The following is a 15023-nucleotide window of genomic DNA, read 5'->3' on the forward strand; positions in this document are numbered from 1 at the left end:
GAGAGTTCACTAACCAGGATTTAAGTTATAAGCAGAGTGTACTTGTTTTCTTATATTATTGTTCAATTTAAACCGGCTTATGTAAATTATTATTTCAAGTTGTTACGACAGTTGCATGTCAGATATGGTAGGCCTTAATAAAATAGGGAGAAATAAATTTTTAATCCATTACAATTTTTTTTTTGTTTTATAACCTTTTTACATATAAGAGATTTGTAAAAAACACATAAAAAATCTAAAAAAAATCATTTTCTTCCCAAGAACAAGAGATCTCATTTTCTCCTTAAATCCTTCCATAGATCACATCACTCAACCATAACAAACTCCAGTAGGATGACCACCATTATTTTATTAACCAAATGCTAAACAATGTTTGAGTGGTTAAGAGATACTAATGAAATATCAGCGCAAATTTTAATGGCTAATATCAACAAAATCACTAGAACTACTACCAAAACATTCTCCTATCTGCCTACTAAACAAAACAATAACAAAAAGAGCTAAGCCTTTAAATTTTTAATTACCATAAAGGTACATGAACTAATGTCAACTAAATAAACTAAACCAAAAACAAGAAAATCCCAAAATCAAAACCCAACGTCAGTGAAGGAGAAATGACAAAAGGTAACACATATCCCAATAACGTGAAAACAAAACAAGAACCTATCTTCAAGAATAATCAGTAAGGTGGTGGTGGTGGCGGCTGTGGTTGTCTAGCAGTAGGTGCCCAAATCACATCCGATGGCAAATGACAACTATACATCGATATTTCCGGCGCCGCCGTGGACGGTGGTTGTCCACTATCTCCGCCGGAAACCGCCGTATTCGGCGGCGACTGATGGTCACCGCCCTCACCGGAATTCCTAGGTAATTCTTCTTCAACAGGCAATCTATGAAAAGATGGTCCATTAAAAGTTGCAGCAATTAAGTACACTGTCCCTGCTGTTACAAGTGGCCCAACTACACCACCACCCACCACTTGACCTTGTGGACCTGCCAGTGAAATTGTGAACCCATTTGCGATCCCATTGTTTGATGGAACACTAGCATTTGGTTGAACTACTGTTGCTGATATGGAAAGTATATCAAATCTGCCATGAAAGGTAACAGTCGAAACAGGCGTCGTTGATGGTTGCCGCAGAGTAACGTTAGATACGGTACCTGAAAAGTAAGGGTGACTCAATAAAATTAGTGGTCTAAAGTCAAATTTTAATAGAAAGCCTTAGATATTGATTAGAACCTGAACCGTTGAGAACACAAAGACCCATATTCCGTTTTCTGCAGAATTTGGTAATAGAGTTGATAATATCAACACCAATTGGAATTTCAAGAATATAAGGGCTCATGGAAGGTTCAGCATCACGTGTTATGATGACAGGCGGTTTAGGTTTGTTCTTCGAACCAGGTGGACGGCCACGTGGACGGCGAACAACCTCGATGGTAGCACCGTCGTTGGCGACGGAGGAAGGAGGCTGTGGCGGCCCAACGGTGGAAACGGGTTGTGGGTTTAACGGGTCGGGTCGGTCCGTAGGACTCATGTGATGAGTAGTACTGTCTGCTTCTTCTGAAGTTTGGCATTCGCGAGTTAGTTGAAAAGCTGGGTGGTGAAAATTGGGAGAAGGATTATGTTGTTGTTGTTGATGATGATGGTGATGATGGTGTGAAGGATTTTGCTGAAAGTTCTGAGGAGATTGATGATGGTGAAGAAGTTTACCACCAAACATACTGTTTTTGTTACTATTACTACTTGAATGATCTTTTTTTTCTTCTAGTACATATTCTCCTTTCATTTGAAATAATAAAAAAACTCTTAATATATTTTTATATGTAATGAGTAAGATAGTGTGTAGTGTAGATGATTGGGTTGTAGGTATGGGCTATCCAATAACTATATTGAAGAAAGACTAGGCAGTGCACAGTTTTGATGAACAGATAAGGGAAAAGGATAGAGATAAATGAAAGAGAAATGGAGTTTTGGAATTTTCCTTGATAGGGTAATAAATGAATCTAGAAGTGAAGGGTGGGGTAGGTGGATGAACTTGGAAACTAAGACTAATGGCGCCGCTGGTTGAAGGCAAAGTAGGCTCCACATGAGACTAGAGAGAGACGAGAGAGATTTGGTTAGCTTGAACTTCTACTCACCGCCATACTTTTCAAATTTTAGTTTTTTTAACTATAAGAAATGAAACTCGACACCAAAATAGTGAGAGGGGTTCAATAGTGATAGTTTGGAATTTAAGAAGGTGTTTAGACATGAATGAGATTGATACTTGAATATTATAGTACTTGTTGAAGATAAAGTTGACAACAAATACTCCATTATAGAAATTAAAGTTATGTTTTGATTCATTTTTTTAAGTCGAGGTTTATTGGAACAATCTCTCTGTCTCGTAAAGATATAAGTAACATTTGCGTACATTCTACTCTCCTCAAACTCCATTTATAAAAATACGTTGGGTATGTTGTTATTGTTAGACATGTAATACTCTTTGAGGATAGAATGCGAAAAACCCTTTTGAAATCGTTTGGATATATCATGCGTTGATCTAGGGGTGTCAATGGTACGGTTCGGACAGTTATTTTATAAATTTTATACCGTACCAATTTTTCGGTTAAACCGTCCCATCATGCCGATTTCTCTTCGGTATCGGTACGGTTCGGTTTAGTTTCTTTTTTTTTAAAAAAAAAAGAATATCATGTTATAGTCACTAGTAAAAGTTAAGACACAATATTATACATACTTCTATAGAATTTTGACAAAAAACTCTCTAGATATTTTTACTGATTAAAAGGTGATGAATCAAGAAAACTTGAAAGACGACAAGAATAGAGATTGATCCCATTATTTTACGGTAGTGTAAATTAAATAATGTTAAGCAAAAAGAAATATATTTTAGATCGCACGAGGGGATAAATCAATGAAGATGAGACTCAAGAAATAAGACTACTAAGATTGAGTATCGACTAAGAGAATTTAAAATCATACGAGAGGAAAAATATCTAATATTTTGTAGCTTTCTATCCAAAATCGTTGGAATACCATGTAGCTTACTAGTTACTACTCGAGATGTTAGAACTAATTTAAGTTCAATAGGAGTAATATAATAGGTTTCAGAGTTGCAACTTTAGGTGTTAATTATGTTGCCGGCTTGTAGTCATTTTCATCATCCCAAACCCAAGGCGAAAATTTTAATATTTTATTGTATGTAAATTTAATATATAAAATATATTTTACATATATATACTTATTCGGTTCGGTTCGGTATTTTTTCGGTTTATTTTTATAAAATTAAAAATCAACCTAATTATTCGGTACGGTTATAAATTTATATAAAGACCGTCGGTTTTATTAAAAGAAACCTAAAAATCGGTTCGGTCGGTTAAGTCGGTTTTTTGAAAACCATTGACACCCCTACGTTGACCTACCGATGCAACAATTAGTAGGTATGAAATTATAGTAATTTTTTTTCTTTTTTAAATTATACTCCAGTAAATAAACGTGTTAAAAATAAATAAATAAATAAATAAATAAATTTAAAATCGCATGAAAGGAAGTTATTTCAAAAGACTTAATCTTTAATAATAATGTAGAATTGAAGTAGTATTTAACTCATTATTTATATGTTAAGTTTTTTATTAAGTCAAGCTTTGTGCGTGTGTGAAGCCAGATCAGTTACCAATTAATTGTCATCTTATGATGTCTCACTTGGGATTGTCTTGGCACGACATTAATAGGAGTACCATCACTCTTACAGTTTTCAATATTTCTAGCTCACTTACTTTGACAATGTTCTGTATTCTTTTAGTTTTATTCCAAAAATGTCAAAGATTTGGATGAGCTTTGAACAGCCTGAGTTGTGACCCTTGGGTATCCTTTGTTGGCTCATTAGAGTTATACAATCGCTATTATCGTTTGGTTGGTGGATAGAATAGATAAGGATATTTCATGACTTTTTTTTTTTTTTTTTAAATATGAGGATATTGCAAGGGATTAACTATCTCGCCTTATATACCAGATAGCTAATTCCCTCATTTTAGTACAAATAATAGGATAAAATAATTTTATGACTAGTTAATATCTATAACCAAGCATATGTTAAAATAATCCCACATTTTTATGTTAAAATAATCTCACATTTTGGTGGGATTAATTATTATCTTTATCCCAACAACCAAACGACCCCTAGTTATGCTCAAGGTTTAGTTATTCATGTAGCATTAGTTATTTCAGTTTTTACTTTGCATATACTTATACATAAATAGACTCATGACCTATACGTGTTTTAGTTACGTGAGATTGTAAAATGATGGCAATTTGCCTGATTGCCCTTATTCGGGGGTGATCTTTAATTTTTGCGAAATTCTGGGTTCGAACCACGGCTCACTCAAAAAAAAAAAAAATTGCAAGACAGAATTTCGTGGAAAAATTAGGCCTATTCAGGCAAGGCCTAACTTTTGTATTCCAGCAGAGTAAAAAATTATACTCGGTGTACTAAATTTGATACAAACCAAATAAACGCTATCAAATATTGATTTAACTATGCTAATTTTAATGTATGAATAATCCCCTTATGAGTTATGGCCCTTCCCCTCTTACTCCTTTATCACATTATAAGAAACAAAAAAAATGCAGTCAAGGAAATACAAGTTAAATTACATTAATAACTTGGCTCGAAATCAAAATTCTTATAGGTAGTTAGTGCATATTTTAATATATACATATATTGAATTTAGGTATAATCTATTCAGTTTCTATGAAACTGCATGTTACTTGCTGGATCCGCTCCGGAAGAGGTGAAATATATTTCAGGAAAACGTATATAATCATTTAAAAGCTTTTTTAAACGAATTTACATAATCATTTCATAAAAAATTACTATTAGTAATTTTATTTGTTTTCTATTAAATATTAGTTGTTACCTTAAGAAAAGAGAAGAAATCTTCTGGGACATATAAAAATATTCTGATAATATAAGTAAATTTGTACATTGTTAATGTGAACAAACGGAGTTATGGAAGAGGTATTTTTACATAGATTTTCGCCAGTTATCCCTTTTTGAGAGCTATTTACTAAATGGTAGCTTTTTAAAAATTTATAGATCTTTTAGACCACGGTCTAAAGTTTTCATTTGAGCAAACTAAAAGTCTAGTAGTAAGAAAATAGTACACGACGTTTCAAAAAATCTGGAATGTTAGATGTAAAGGGTGGGCATGGTTTGGGCCAACCCGAAATTCGAATTTTGTGAATATTTGGTTTAGATTTTTGGATTATGGATTGGACTACGGATTTTATTTTTAAATTTTTTGAATTTTGGATTGGATATCGGCTTTAGTACTTTGGGTTCTCTAATATATGAAAATCCGAAATTTTTATACCTTATATTTAGCCCTACTCATGTTATATGCGCCCAATACTAATTAAGTGCAATATAGAATTTTCTAAAAATTAAGGACCCGTTTGGCCATAAGAATTTTCACTTTTTTCTAGAAAATTATTTCACTTTATTTGGAAATCAATGTTTGGCCATGAAAATTCCAAATTTTGAAAAATGCCTAAAACCTAGTTTTTACTTTTTTCACCTTCAATACATTCAAACAACCAAATATTATTTGTAAAGACTATAACCAAACATAACTCCATCTTCAACTTCAACTTCGAAATTCCAAATAAAGTGAAAAATATTTGGTTTTCATGGCCAAACACCTACTAAATATAATATACCTTGCAAAACTGGATTTTACTTCATAACTTTAAGAATAAGATAACTTCCAATGAAACAAAGAGAATAATATAGATTGAACTGTGTAACTTGATACCTTTTGGTTTAGTGTTATTAACTCTTTGCTTAATTCACATATTTGGTTTCACATTATGCTAAGACTTCTAACTTGGTAACTGACCCACATGAATTTCGTTCTTAATAACCCTGTCTTAAAGGCACAAAATTTAAAATCGAAAATCCAAAATATCCGAGTCGGTTAACCCGAAACCAAGCTTAAAGAATCCAATCCGATCCGAGTTTATTTGTATTGGATTTGGATTGTAATTTCTTCTATCCAAAAATTGAAAATCCAAACGAAATTATCATATCCAATCCGATAGCCCAAACGCCCACCCCTAATTAGATGACAATTTAATGTTTTGTTAATCTCAAGTATTGTATTTACACTAATTTTTAAAATAGGAACAAAATCTAAACAATGCCCCTGAAAAGGGACATTAGCCTAAATTACCCAATTTTTACGTAACTTAGGGGGTGAGACATTCTGTTTCTTCCCTTTACCTTTTCCTGTCTATAGTATTGATACTTATCGTTTCTATGCATGAATGTTTGTTTAACACGTCGTAATCGTGATTTAACATCTAGACTTGCTAGTTATCATACTTGCTTATTTGACATGACAAAAAGGTGATTAAGAATGAAAAGCTAATTAAAGAGTTCAATTACATCCATCTAGCAAGAATATGCGAAACATAACAGGTTAAGCTTGTAATAATAATTACACGTTTTGAAAGCTAATTGTCAGCTTTAAATGTCAAAATCTGAACAAGTAACCTCTATAATCTCATATTAAGAATTTACTAGTGAATGTATCCGCGCTTCGCACGGTCATAAATGTAAATATTGTTAAATTATGTTAGTTGTATTAGGAATTTCGAGATAGAGAAAAAACTATTAGTAGTAATTATATATGTAGTTTGGAAACAATATTATTAGCTATTGTAAATAATAATATTTATTGCTAATTATATTTAGAGACTTTTGGAATTTAATAATGAAAAAAATTACTAATTTTATATAGAAGTATTGCCGCCTTGTCTTGTTCGAATGCAACCAAGTATTAATTTCATAAACAAAATTAGATAGCATAAAAATATGAGTCTATCATTACTTATATTTATATGGGTTTTAATAAGAAAAGAAAAAAGAATAGAAAAATAAGAGTCTTTGTCTAAGAAGTGCCACTTCAACTCTCTCCAAAATGAATAAAATTCATCATGAAAAATAATTTTTTAAAAATATTTTTTACTTTTCCTAAAACACAATTTCTAAATTTAGTATATAAAGTTTTCTTTTCATGACATTCAATTTTCATTTTTCACACGTATTTGTATCTTCAATTTTAAAAGAGAATGAAATGTGCAAATTGCGCTAGCGAGTTTATAATTAGTTTTCTTATTATGATTTTTAATATGGAACTCATTAATACCATTATTACAATGTTCTTAATTATTTTTAGCTTCAGTTGAACTTTTCTAGAGAACCTTATTAGTTCTCCTTTTTGTTTTTGTTTTAAACCTTGCTTTATAAGCTCTCAAAAAAAAAAAAAAAAAACTTAGGAAGTATAATTTTTTTGACAATTATCAGGCTGATCCCCTTCATCAAGGGATTTCTTAAAATGCAATAAAAAACTCAAAATTAGAAAAAATGAACAAAAAGATAACGTAACATATTTTGCTAGCAAATAACTGCAATTTCAGTAATGCTAATATAAAATGAAAAAGCATAATTTCATGTAGAGACCATCACATCTTAACTATTCTGCATGTGAATTCAAACCCTACGCACCTAATTTCTCTATCTCTATTAATAATATTCTGTAATATCAGTAATATTGATAATATAACTTGTAAAGTTGAAATTCTGGTTACGCCTTCTGTCTTTAATATTTGGAAAACTTCTAATATATGGTTGCAAAATAGTTTTTGTTGTAGTGCCTTGGAGCAGAGAGAGTTGATCATCATTGAGTAACACCAAACATAAGATAGAATTATTTGAATAAACCCAAAATATTCGTTGATTCTTCATGTCTTGCAACAACTTTACTTAGTATCAAAGACTCCTATCTTCATCCCTATAAAGTTGAAAAAGAACTCACTCAAAGAGAAAAAGAAAAATAGAAGATTAAAACAAAAGAGGGATTGAGGAGTCATCCAAATTCGAGAGAGGTAGAGCGTCTGGAATTGTAGTCCAACTGATCAGCCCGCTTTCGTGGGCATTGTTATTACCCATATGTCTTCTTGTTTCTCCTGTGATTAAAGATGAGAATTTTATCAGAAGGAAGAAGTACACACAAGCAATAAGAAACGTTGGGAAAAAAGAAAAAAAAAATAGGTAGATACAACAAAAGATAAGGAAAAATTTAACGACATACCATTATGAACTATAGATCAACCATTTTATTCATTGTTGACATGTAACTATATGAAGATTATCTTAATCCAAGCAATTAGTCATGTCTTCGTACGAAAAAATGCTGGGCGAAAATGACAATTAGTCTATAGTATTGGTGAAAAATGAAACGTAGGCATGGAGAATATATGAAATTTCTGCTGTGATCAAAGATGAGAATGAACCTAATTATAGTATATACTAATCCCGCACCGTCACATTATGGACATTCATTAACAGTATAAAACTTCAATATGCGAATTCTTACTAATAGTTATGACTCTTCTCATAACATGATGAGAGAGCATAGATTAAATGAGATTCATCCAAAGAGCTTTGTAACAAAAACCCACGTTGTTGAATAGTCTTCTGATCTTTCATTTCCCAAACGTTTTTTGCATTTACTTAGGTAATTGAGGAGATTATGTTTGAAAATTTAATGATATAAATATAAATGGTATACAGTTACAATTTTATGGGAATAGGCCGTAGAGGACTAAATGTCCTCCTCATTTAATAATGCAATTATTTCTTCTTCATTTAATAATGTAATTATTTAGCCACTTTTAGATTTTTAAAAATAAGTTAAATAATAATATTAGGAGTTAAGGGAAAAAACCCACAAAAAAGATAAATAGCAATGGTGGCCATAGAGAGGTGCTACATCACCTTGCCTATGCCTAACTTTATATTATATATAGATTAGTATTTAAAACCTTTTATTAAACGAGATTCTGGTACCTAATCATTGAAAAAAGTAAAATTACCTCATGAGGATGCATGTTAGGTCATTAAATGGAATAAGAAGACAACTTAAGAAAACAATCCTTAACTAGCTCATGTTTCTATCAAATGTTATTGCAAAAAAAAAAAAGGTGATTGTCAAAGGATGTAATGATTTTATCTAATGCGTTACGTGTAGATTGATTTGTTGACGAACAGAGAGTCAATAGGAGTTGGGTAGGCAGTAGTTGGTGCACTAGTATAGTTTACTTTAGATATCAAGAGAGTTAATAGAGTTTTAAATACACAGTGAGGGGACGAGAAAGCACTGATATGGTGTGATGATTGAGATCTCGTTATTGTTATTTAAAGGTTTTGTGTTTGAATTATAAGAATGGAATTTTTTTTAATAGGAACCGTTTAATCCCTCAACAGTGATCGATAGAGTCAGATTCCTCACCAAAAGATTCAATTAAAAATCAATAGATGAATAAGTTAAGGAAATTTAACATACAATATATACATTTTAAAACATTAACCAATCTACCAATGCAAGTGTTCAGCGAAACAATATAAATTAATTCCCCTTTGATAAGAATAGCTTCGATCCTATCTGACTGAAATTCAAATTAGTCGAGTCAATTGGCTTGAATACATGATAATTAAATTAGAAAAATAAAAATGAGAGAGGAGAGAGAGAGTGTAATGAAAATTGAGAAAACTTGAACCAATGGGGAAGTAAGGTGTTAGGTACTTGTGGTGGAGTTGTGAGCATGTGATGGAATAACTTTGGAGTTTTGTCATAATGGTAAAATCCTTTTCAATGCAAGTGCAGGGTAGACCATCCCTGTTGGGCCACCTTTTAGTCTAGAAGGATGGACTCTGTGGGCCCAAGGCCCATATCCCTGAAATGCCTTAATCCCTTGTGATTCAATTGGAAGACCCTCAATGATGCATTAAAGATAAATATTTTAGAATACTATATAGGCAAAAGTGATAAGCGCTCCCTAAACTTTTCCACATATTCTTTATGGTCATCTAAATTGACGCTTGTTCCGATTGAACACCTAGCCTATTAAAAAATATACCTATTACACACTTTTTGCTGATGTGGCATAAAATGAAAAGTGTGTGTAATACACTTGCCAATGACGTGATAAGGTGATGAATTAAATGTGAACACGTGGTATATGGGACCTAAATAATAATTAAAAATTGTATTATGTGTAAAAGAAAAAGAAAAATTTAATTTTAAGCAAGAAAGAAATAAAAAAGAATATTCCCTAAACCTTAATATCTAATGGCTGTTATCCATCGGAACCCCTTCACCCGCCGCCATCACCGCCGACGAACTGAAAACGTGAATCTAAATGTGAACACGTGGTATATGGGACCTAAATAATAATTAAAAATTGTATTATGTGTAAAAGAAAAAGAAAAAGTTAATTTTAAACATGCTCTTTATAGTAAGTCCCTTTCGGTTACCTTACTTGTTATAACTAATCAATACACTATCCGCCTCTCTCAATTACAAATAAGTGTAAAATTAATTATGACATAAAAGAGATAGATGTCACTAAATAAATGTTAACATCTATCAATACGACAATTAACTATGTTACTTCTTCCGCCTCTCTCGATTATAGAATTAGTAACAAATTAATTGGTAGTATAAATTAGATAAACGTTAACAAATAAAGTAACATCTAACTGTAAAGCATATAAAAGTTAAATAGAAAGCTTCCGCTCAAACATGTGAAATTGAGGAATGATATTATCTACTATTATATAGAAATATCTAGATCCGTCATTCTCCCAACACAAAAGAAAGTTACTCCATATTGGAGTTAATAAAACTAATGGAAATATTCTTATCCATTAATAAGAAAATAGAAGAAATATTCAAGAAGAATAATTCTGCTATTTAATTAAAAGTAGGAACTAGAATAATTTCCTAAAATTAAATAACCAAGGAAGCTATAAGGAAAAGGCTCTAGAATGGAAACAAAGTATTATTTTGCTTCCTCTCTATGTTTTTTTGTCCCTCTAAGCAGCTTCAAATGTTGATATTTATAGAGTTTCCTTCTTCAGCAAAATCTTCCCGTGTGCACACAAGCTTTTTGCAATATATTTCTTCCAATTTCGCCAATCAACAATAGGGTGTTGATTCAAGAAATTGGTGTGTTCATGAACTTTTTTTCCAATTTGTAAGTATACATTGCTGCTCCCTTTCTTTTATTGAGAATAAGGTATTAAGGTTTGTCTTCCTTTTCCTTTAGCTTTCTTAGTTTCAATTTTGATGGGTCCCACATTAAGGAAAATTTGCAAAATTGTTTTCATCTTTGCAGCACTTCCTTTTCTCTTTCTTTTGCTTTTCCTTTTTTGGATCTTCTTATTCATTTTGCTCTCTTGATTTATTTATTGAATTATGATATTTCGTGCAAATAAAATATAGAAATATTAATATTTAAATTAAATAACAACTTCATTTATATATGGATTTTTGTCTTATCAGTGCCCAAGTTCGTGTGATGGGCATCCAACTTACAAGGTACCCAAGTTCATGTGATGGGCATCCAACTTACAACACTCCCCCTTGGATGTCCATTAATTTGTGCCTCGTTAAAACCTTATTAGGAAAAACCCCGTGGGAAAAAAAGTCCTAATGAAGGAAAAATAGTACACATATCTAGTAATACGCTTTGAAAGCTGCCTCATTAAAAACCTTACCAAGAAACCCAATGGGACAAGACTTGGTTAAGGAAAAAAGAGAACAACACGTATTTCACTCCCCCTGACGAAGACCAAAATTTAGATGTCGGAGTCTTCGCATTCCAATCTTGAATATCATCTTCTTAAGAGTTGAAGTTGGCAAAGATTTGTTGAACAAATCTGCAGGATTGTCACTTGAACGGATTTGTTGCACATCAATAGCACCATTCTTCTGGAGATCATATGTGAAGAATAACTTTGGTAAAATGTGCTTCGTTCTATCTCCTTTTATGAAACCTCATTTTAATTGAGCTATGCATGCAACATTATCTTCATATAATACTGTGGGTATTTTTGTATCACACTTCAAGCCACATCTTTCTTTGATGAAATGTATCACTGATCTCAACCACACACGTTCTCTACTTGCTTCATGAATAGCGATTATCTCAGCATGATTTGAAGAAGTAGCAACAATGGACTGTTTTGTAGATCGCCATGATATAGCAGTACCTCCGCATGTAAAGAGATAGCTTGTTTGAGATTGAGCTTTATGTGGATCAGATAAATAACCTGCATCTGCATAACCAACAAGATCTGCACTACCTTTGTTAGTATAAAACAGACCCATATCGATAGTTCCCTTCAGATATCGCAATATATGCTTAACTCTATTCCAATGTCTTCGTGTACGAGAAGAGCTATATCTTGCTAGAAAATTAACAGAGAATGTTATGTCAGGTCTTGTAACGTTAGCAAGATACATAAGTGCACCAATTGCACTAAGATATGGTACTTCAGGACCAAGAAGCTTTTCATTTTCTTCCTGAGGTCGGAATGGATCTTTACTCACTTCAAGTGAGCGAACAACCATTGGAGTATTTAAAGGTTGCGCATTGTCCATGTAAAATCATTTTAAAACTTTGTCGGTATAAGCAGATTGATAGATAATGATCCTGTCTGCTAAATGTTCAACCTGAAAACCAAGACAAAGTTTTGTTTTTCCGAGATCTTTCATCTCAAATTCTTTCTTTAAATATTCAATTGCCTTTTAGAGCTCTTCTGAAGTTCCAATTAGGTTTATGTCATCAACATAAACATCAAGTATAATGAACTCTGATTTTGTTTTCTTAATAAAAACGCATAGACAAATGGCATCATTTATATAACTTTCATTTACCAAGTACTCACTGAGGCGATTGTACCACATACGCCCTGATTGTTTTAGACCATACAACGACCTTTGTAATCCGATTGAATATATCTCCCGAGACTTTGAACTAATTGCTTCAGGCATTTTAAATCCTTTAGGAATTTTCATATAGATTTCATTATCAAGTGAGCCATAAAAGTAAGCTGTAACCACATCCATCAGATGTATTCCAAGGTTTTCATGTACAGCTAAACTGATGAGATATCGAAATGTTATGCCATCCATCACGGGAGAATATTTTTCTTCATAGTCGATACCGGGTCTTTGAGAGAATCCTTGTGCAACAAGGCGTGCCTTGTATCTCACAATTTCATTTCTCTCATTCCTTTTCCGCACAAAGACCCATTTGTGGCAAACTGGTTTTACACCATTAGCCGTTTGGACTACTAGTCCAAAACCCCCACGTTTGGCAAGTGAATTCAATTCTGATTGAAGTGTCTCTTGCCATTTTGGCCAATCATATCTTCGTCGACATTCTTCGACATATTGAGGTTCTTGATCCTCAATGTCTTTCATAATATTCAGTGCAACATTATATGCAAAAACATTATCCATCATAATCTTCGATCGATTCAAATCTATTCCATCACCAAAAGAACTCAATGATAGTTCTTTACTCACTTGAGTCTAGGGTTTCCTAATATCTTCAGGAATATCAGGATTAATCAGATCTTGAATATCCTCATGATATTCTTTCATAGTGTCATTCTGATCATTTTTCGTGTTTTTTTTTCTAGGATTTTTATCCTTAGAACCCAATGGCCTACCACGCTTCAGCTGTATATGAGATTGAAAGGCTATGACACTAGTAGATTTTCCCTTTGGGACATCAATTCGGATAGGCATATTCTCTGCAGGAATATGTGACTTAGTTATTCTTTTCAAATCAGTAAATGCGTCTGCATTTGATTTGCTATTTTTTGCAAGTGAATGATCTTCTCGATCTCCTGTTCACGTATAGGGGGCACGTGGATCAAAATGAGATAATGATGAAACTCTCCACGCAATTTCTCTTTTGATTTCTTTTCTCTCTCCCCTTAATTGTGGAAAATGTGTTTCATCAAATTGACAATCTGCAAATCGAGCAGTGAATAAATCTCCCGTCAATGGCTCAAGATAGCGAATAATAGAGGGTGATTCAAATCCAACATATATTCCTAACCTTCTTTGGGGCCCATCTTAGTACGCTGTAGTGGTGCTATCGGCACATATACAGCATAGCCAAAGATTCGGAGATGAGCAATATTTGGTTCATGACCAAATACTAATTGTGACGGGGAGTATTTATTATAATGAGTCAGTCTGAGACGAATAAGAGATGTTGCATGTAAGATAGCATGACCCAGACGGTAGCGGGAAACCGTGTTTTCATAAGTAGTGGTCTTGCTATCAATTGTAGTCGTTTGATAAATGACTTAGCAAGGCTATTTTGGGTATGAACATGAGCTACTGGATGTTCAACTTTTATCCCAACAGATAAACAATAATCATCAAAAGATTGAGACGTAAATTCTCCAGCATTATCGAGGCGTATAGCCTTAATGGTATAATCCGAAAACTATTCCCTTAAGCATATTATTTGTGCCAATAATTTCGCAAACGCCAGGTTGCGAGACGAGAGGAGGCATACATGAGACCATCTTGAAGATGCGTCTATTAGGACTATACAATAGCTGAATGACCCATAAGGTGGATGAATAGGTCCACATATATCCCCATGTATACGCTCTAGAAAGGCAGGGGATTCAATGTCAACTTTCATTAGTGAAGGCTTAGTTATTAATTTACCCTGATAACAAGCAGCACATGAAAATTCACCACTTTCAAGAATCTTTAGGTTCTTAAGTGGATGCCCATTTTAATTTTCAATAATTCGTCTCATCCTTATTGATCCAGGGTGACCTATTCGGTCATGCCAAAACATAAACGTACTTGAATCATTAAACTTCTAATTTACGATCAAGTGTGCTTCAATTATACTAATTTCTGCATAATACAGACCAGAAGACAAAGTTGGTAATTTCTCAAAAACATATTTCTGGCCGGAGACATTCTTTGTAATGGCAAGGTATTCATCATTTATTTCGTTTAATGTCTCAACGTGATACCCATTACGGCGGATATCTTTGAAACTTAACAAGTTTCTTAGGGATTTAGAAGAGAATAATGCATCTTCTAAAACAAGTTTCGTCCCCTTTGGC

At 32.8% G+C, this 15023-nt stretch overlaps 1 protein-coding gene across 1 annotated transcript; it reads right to left on the reverse strand.

The window, feature by feature from the left end:
- Positions 1–488: 488 nt before the first annotated feature.
- LOC132627619 (AT-hook motif nuclear-localized protein 28-like) lies at positions 489–2114 on the reverse strand. The gene is made up of 2 exons (XM_060343058.1): positions 1241–2114; positions 489–1161 (listed from the first exon to the last, which is right to left on the reverse strand). The coding sequence occupies exons 1-2, from the start codon at positions 1788–1790 to the stop codon at positions 680–682; spliced, it is 1032 nt and encodes a 343-aa protein (XP_060199041.1). The 5' UTR covers positions 1791–2114; the 3' UTR covers positions 489–679.
- Positions 2115–15023: the final 12909 nt, after the last annotated feature.

This window comes from Lycium barbarum, chromosome 2 (genome assembly GCF_019175385.1).
Source record: "Lycium barbarum isolate Lr01 chromosome 2, ASM1917538v2, whole genome shotgun sequence".
In the NCBI taxonomy this organism is placed as follows: domain Eukaryota; kingdom Viridiplantae; phylum Streptophyta; class Magnoliopsida; order Solanales; family Solanaceae; genus Lycium; species Lycium barbarum.